Source organism: Cucurbita moschata, unplaced genomic scaffold (assembly GCF_002738365.1).
Source record: "Cucurbita moschata cultivar Rifu unplaced genomic scaffold, Cmos_1.0 Cmo_Scf00017, whole genome shotgun sequence".
Taxonomy (NCBI): Eukaryota; Viridiplantae; Streptophyta; class Magnoliopsida; order Cucurbitales; family Cucurbitaceae; genus Cucurbita; species Cucurbita moschata.
In genome coordinates this window covers 4,342,725-4,348,670 of record NW_019268533.1, presented here as the reverse complement: position 1 = coordinate 4,348,670, position 5,946 = coordinate 4,342,725, and the positions used below count along the sequence as shown (strand labels likewise).

At 37.9% G+C, this 5,946-nt stretch overlaps 1 protein-coding gene across 1 annotated transcript in view; it reads left to right on the top strand.

The window, feature by feature from the left end:
• Window positions 1-1,779: 1,779 nt before the first annotated feature.
• Window positions 1,780-5,946, top strand: part of LOC111455073 (la-related protein 6B-like) — a 16,757-nt gene continuing 12,590 nt past the window's right edge. Inside the window, exons 1-6 of the mRNA XM_023096601.1 lie at window positions 1,780-2,435; window positions 4,589-4,670; window positions 4,875-4,969; window positions 5,086-5,157; window positions 5,395-5,474; window positions 5,563-5,662. Coding sequence (XP_022952369.1) covers window positions 1,887-2,435; window positions 4,589-4,670; window positions 4,875-4,969; window positions 5,086-5,157; window positions 5,395-5,474; window positions 5,563-5,662 — 978 coding nt within the window. The 5' untranslated portion in view covers window positions 1,780-1,886. The remainder of the gene's footprint in view (window positions 2,436-4,588; window positions 4,671-4,874; window positions 4,970-5,085; window positions 5,158-5,394; window positions 5,475-5,562; window positions 5,663-5,946) is intronic.

Below are 5,946 nucleotides of genomic sequence, written 5' to 3'. Positions count from 1 at the left end.
TAAATTAATATAAGTTGAGTCGTATTTATATTTAATAGACCATAGATGAGTATTGTGCATCTAATTTAGTAATGTTTTCCTTCTTTTCTTTGTATTTGTTTATTCTCAAAGTAATAAAAAAGTATGAGATTAATTTTGAATTTATGATAAAAGTTCATTAAATTAATTATGCATTAAATGTTAGGTTAAATATAGAGTAGCCGGCTTAGGTTAAATAGAAAAATTTAGGGTTGTTACACAACAGGTGGGTTGAACGGAACGTGAGTTATGTTTGTGGGTTGCATCTGACTCGACCCAACACTTGTGGGTCTTTTTTCTTCATCCGAAACATAAATCTATTTTCCTCTTCACTTGAAACAACGATGGTCCACTAGCGACTAAGCTACAACGATGACCCTTATTTCGGTGGTGGCGAGACAACGACAATGGGTCTCTTGAAACAACCAATCAATAGTGGTTTCTTTTGCAACTTTTCCTAAAATATATAATTTCTAATAAAGTAAAATTAGTTTTTTAGATCTTGTTAGTGTTGGATAAAACAACATTATACCTTTTCAACGTTACACAAATAAAGTAAAAGTTTTGTACATCAATTTCCTTTCTTTGTTGACTCATTGTCCATTCAAACTTTCCTTTCCAATTAAAAAATAATTAATTTGTACACATTTTATCACAATAATTAATTAAAAATACATCCAAACTTATTTATTCCCAGACATTTTGGAAAAACAAAAAATAAAGTTATCTACTACTCGAATCCTTGCGACCGGTCCAAGGGTCAAATTAGATTTTGGGTTCAGTCTATAGGCCAAGACTCGAATTAGGAAGGGCGGATCTTGTAATTTCTAAAGCTCTTATTTTTGCAACTTTAGTTGCGACCCCTTCTACAGCTGGCGGGCATATGGAGAATGGAGAATGGAGAATGTTCCGAGATACCTAAGTTCATTGTTCCTATCAATATCTACTACCAAATAAATAAATAATATTAATTATCATACATAAAATAAAAAAAGACTAAAATGCCAACGTGCCTCGCTTAGGTATTCTACAATTGATTTAGAGATTAGAGGGTCGTTGTGGTGTCCTATATTGGTTGGGGAGGAGAACAAAACACCGTTTATAAGGGTGTGGAATTCTCCCCCCTAACAGACGCGTTTTAAAGCTTTGAGGGGAAGCTCGAAAGGGAAAGCTCAAAGAGGATAATATCTGCTACCGGTGGCCCTAGGGCGTTACAAATGGTATTAGAGGCAGACACCGGATGATGTGCCAGCCTTCTCGCTATTCCCCGAAAGGGGGTAGACACGAGGCGGTGTGCCAATAAGGACGCTGGGCCCCGAAGAGGGTGGATTTGGAGGGGGTCCCACATCGATTGGAGAAAGGAACGAGTGTCAGCGAGGACGTTGGGCTTGAAGGGAGGTGGATTGTGATGTCTCACATCGGTTGGGGAGGAGAACAAAACACCCTTTGGTGGATTTAGGTCGTTACAGTCGTTTTCTTACTCTCTTAGGTTCGTTATGAGTCGATGGACTAAAATTATAAAAAAAAAAGGAAATTTATTTAAAAGAAAATAATTTGAGAATATTTATTTATGTTAATGGAAAAAAAAGAATGGCCAAGGATAGGAAGAAAAAGTAGTATAAATAGTGGTGAAGTGATTCTCTTGAATCGAGAAATCTTCTCCCTCAGACCTCAGTGGCCTTCTTCGCCCTCACTGGGTTTTTTATTTTAATTTTAATTTTAATTTTATTTTAGATTTAATTATATATATATATTAAAAAATTTCTTCTTCGTCTTCTCCTTGTTCTTCGTTGTCAGAGGCAGAGGACACTCTCTGTCCTTCTCGGACTCGATCTCGAACTCCATAGCCATCCCTTTCCTTCCACCAGATGGCTCAACATTCTTCCTCCTCTTCCCTTTCCCCTTCCCAATCCGATCCATCTCTATCTCGCAACTCTTCTCTCAGTCGTCTCAACGCGCAGGCTCCTGAGTTCGTTCCCACTCGCCCATCCTCTCGTTCCGATCTACAACAGCCGCCGCACTCCGCCGCTGGCCCTGCTCCTCCTCCGCCCAAGCAATCGCCTCGGATTCTGATCCCTTCTCCTCCGCCTCCTCCGCCGGCTATGATGCATGTTTATCCTCCCCCTCCCCCGGGATCTCCCTTCCATGTTCCCATTCAGAGCCCTGTCCCTGTCCCCACTCATGTGGTTTCTCTTCAGAATCATCACTATCATCGTCATCATCGTCACCACCATCATTCCCATCATGTTCCTGTGCTTTATCACCCTCATAATCCTCAGTATTATGCCGACAATGGCGGATTTCATGACCCGGACACGGTCGTGCAGCAAGCTCAGAAGCCTCAGGTTGAGACTGATTATGCTGCTCCATCTAGAAGTAAACTCGCTGAGGACGTTTCTTTAAAGCTTTTGAATCAGGTTGCTTTCTTCTTTTGACTAGATCCTCTATGTTTATTCTCTTCTCTCTATGTCAACAGTTTGTTATCTGCTTGCTTCTTCAATAATTACTTTGGTATGAAGCTGAGTTTCATATTCATCTGTCGAATTTGTATGGATTTGCTGCGTGGGTTAATTTATGAAGCACCGTAACTTATGGAGCTATTGTGTTTTGATCCAGCGAATTCTGTTGTTTCTTTAGGCACACATTGAGTTAGCTGGAAGTCATGGTTACTTGAAAGGTCTTTAGAACTCGCTGGGAATTTTGTTCTGGATTCCCCTTTCCTGTTGTACGAATATTGTCGATATCTGCAAAATTTCTGTTTGCTTGAGACTGTTGATAAATGGTAAACTAGGCATAGCTAAATATGATGGTCAAAAAAATTGGAAACAAACTATTTATTGCATACGACATTGAACAGACACAAAAGGTTCATTGGTCCTCATGTGCACCGAGCATGGACAATTCCCGTTCGATCAATTTTAGTAGGATAGGAGCTGTGGAGACTCTCTCATGTCCAAAGTGTTGCTGTTGGACGTGTATGCATTGATACACTTCAAACCCATGTCTACATGTGATTTGGAGCAGGTTTTTCATTTTTTTTTTTTTGTTAACTTGTCCAAATTTCAGACAATTTGGGACTCACAAGACGAATTGGTAGAGACATGTTGAGCACACTCTAGGCATGTGGGGGCATTTTGAGAAGAAAAAAAAGAAGAAGAAATTATGTTTAAGGTGCTGGTGAAAACCTAGGTTTAGGAAAACTGTGTGGGGGACAGGACTTGGGGAATAGGTTTGGGACATCATTGAAGCCCATGAGTTTATCCAATAAACTCCAAGCTTGGCAAACTAACGTAGTAAACATGTCACCTGAATCTAAACCCTCACTCAAAACACATCCCTATTTACCCCCTAAATGACGATGGCATCTAGAATCCAAGATTATATAATTACTTAAATACGCTGATGTTTTGGAAGGCTCAATTGGTTTTTTGGGATGATAGTTAACATAATAACCACCATAACACACACTTTGGATCATTTATCTACTGAAGAAAACTATGTTGATAGCTGGAGGACGACTTTCCATTGAAGAATATCCATAAAACTAATTGTTTGGGGGCAAGTCACATGAAAGGTGATGTCATGAAAGGACACTTTAAAGCTGTCAGATGGATATTCACTCGGAAGTGAATATTCTACATTTATTATATAGCACTCAGAAGCGATGATTTGAGTAGGTACCTAATGACGTCTCTTCTGTTCCTATGACCTGACACTAAGTCAAAAAAATGGAAATGGAAGAGGGCTGTGGAACAATGGATAAAAGTACTTGGATATCCTTATTTTGAAGTTGCTTTAGTGGTGAACTGTCCTTTCTGTCTCAAGGTTATGATGTAATTCTTAAAACAAGGAGTTGCATCACTTATTTGTCTTCTTAGTCTGGAGGTGCTGCTCCAATCGTTTGTATAACTGTGTGGATGTTGGTATCGTTGAAGATAATTTAACTACTGCCCTTCGTTACTGGCAAACTACTGCTTACATTTGGAAATTGATTAAAAATTAAATCTTCTTGTCATCAATAAATACCAAAGCAGCTAGTAATTGTCGTCTTAAGGATCTTGAAGCTGAAATTTTCCCAATTATAGTACTTGCTGTGTCAATAAAATCCAACATTTTGAGGTTTTTGTCATTCAGTCCCTGGCTTTTACTTCTGTTGTTATTGAAGTAAATTTATTTTGGCGGTTACTGATGATTGTCAATTTTAGTTAGTTGGATTATTCCTTAAAGCGTTTGGTGCTCACAATTCCTTCTCAGCAAAGATCAGTTTAAATATTGTGGTAGTTTTGGCATTTCTCTTTGATGACTTTGGAATCAGAAATTTCAATGTTTGTGACCATCAGTTTAGGATATTACTTTTCTACGAGTATGCTTTGAAATTAGTAGAAAGGCATATAAGTTTGCAGGACATTTACAGTCGTTATTAATTAAAAAGTTGAATGGTTGATTTAGTAGGTTAGGTACTTCTGCTATGTTTTCCAATTCCCAATATGAATTGGATATTACTCTCTATGCCTACTTTTTATTTAACCTTATTTGCTTATTGAATTCTTTGTAAAATCATGGTTTTTAGGTGGAATATTATTTCAGTGATTTAAATTTGACAACAACTGATCATTTGATGAGGTTCATCAATAAAGATCCCGATGGATATGGTAAGATCCTCTCTTGGCATCTTTATTTGAATTCCGTTAATGTGTGGAACTCCTGCTTTTACCATCCCACCACAGGTGGATTCTTTTGATTAAATTTACAACATAATGAAAATTTAGAATGACCACTTAGAATTAGACAACCGAACTTCTTTTTCTATCTCTCCCTCCAAAACACTTCACCTGGTAAGGTCCATTTTAATTCAGTGCCCATATCGGTTGTTGCATCATTCAAGAAGATTAAGGCTCTCATCAATAGTCACTCTCAGCTAGCCAATATTTTACGGAACTCTTCTAAGCTTGTGAGTATTTTATTTGTGATATTGTAAGCATCTTTCTTTACCATTGTTGTTCTTGAGTTATTCTCAATTCTCTTTCTGGTTGTCCACCTCCTGTTTTTTGTTTCAATATGCTGTAGATGGTTAGTGAAGATGGAAAGAAAGTCAAACGTAAGCAACCACTTTCTGAGTCAGATATGGAGGAGCTGCAAGTAGGGTTTGTTTATTTGTTTGTTTTTATTTTTAAAATAACGTTTTAATCAATTTTGTAAAAGTAGTTATACGTATATATTTTATTTTTTAATAAAAATTTAAAACCTTGTGCATTGGTTCTGTTTCATGTTACAACATGTGGGATGGTTCCATCCCAGTGTCCACAATATGTTATTGACTTACAAACCAATGCATTTAATCCTTGCATGCTGCTTGTTTTACTTGCCCACTGTCAGTCTCGCATAGTAATTGCGGAGAACTTACCTGAGGATCATTGCCACCAAAACCTCATGAAGATATTTTCTGCTGTTGGGAGGTACAAGTGTTAAATGATTTTGTTTGCATGTTCTTCAGCAGCTTGCTAAAGTTATATTGAATTATCATGCTGCTTTCTTCTTTGGCAGTGTTAAGAATATTCGAACTTGTCAACCTCAAATCTCAGATAGTGGAGCTTCCTCAACAGCTAAATCAGCAAAAGCTGATGGAATGCATTACAGTAGCAAGGTATACTTATTTTCTGTAGCATACGGTATCTGAGCTTTTCTGGTGCAATCTTTTTTCTCCATTAACCTCTATCATTGTTGGGACAATGTATTATTTCCTTAAAGTCTGTTGTATGGGTTATCCAAAATCTCCACAAGGACGTGTTGCAAATCAGGCGGGGAACGCTGGTTCAAACACATGAGAACTTGTTCCAAATCACGTGGGGAACCCCTGTTTGAAATGGGTTGAAGTAAATGAACAGGAGAAACTTTTTCCCCTATCTGATTTTCAGGAACAAACCCCCC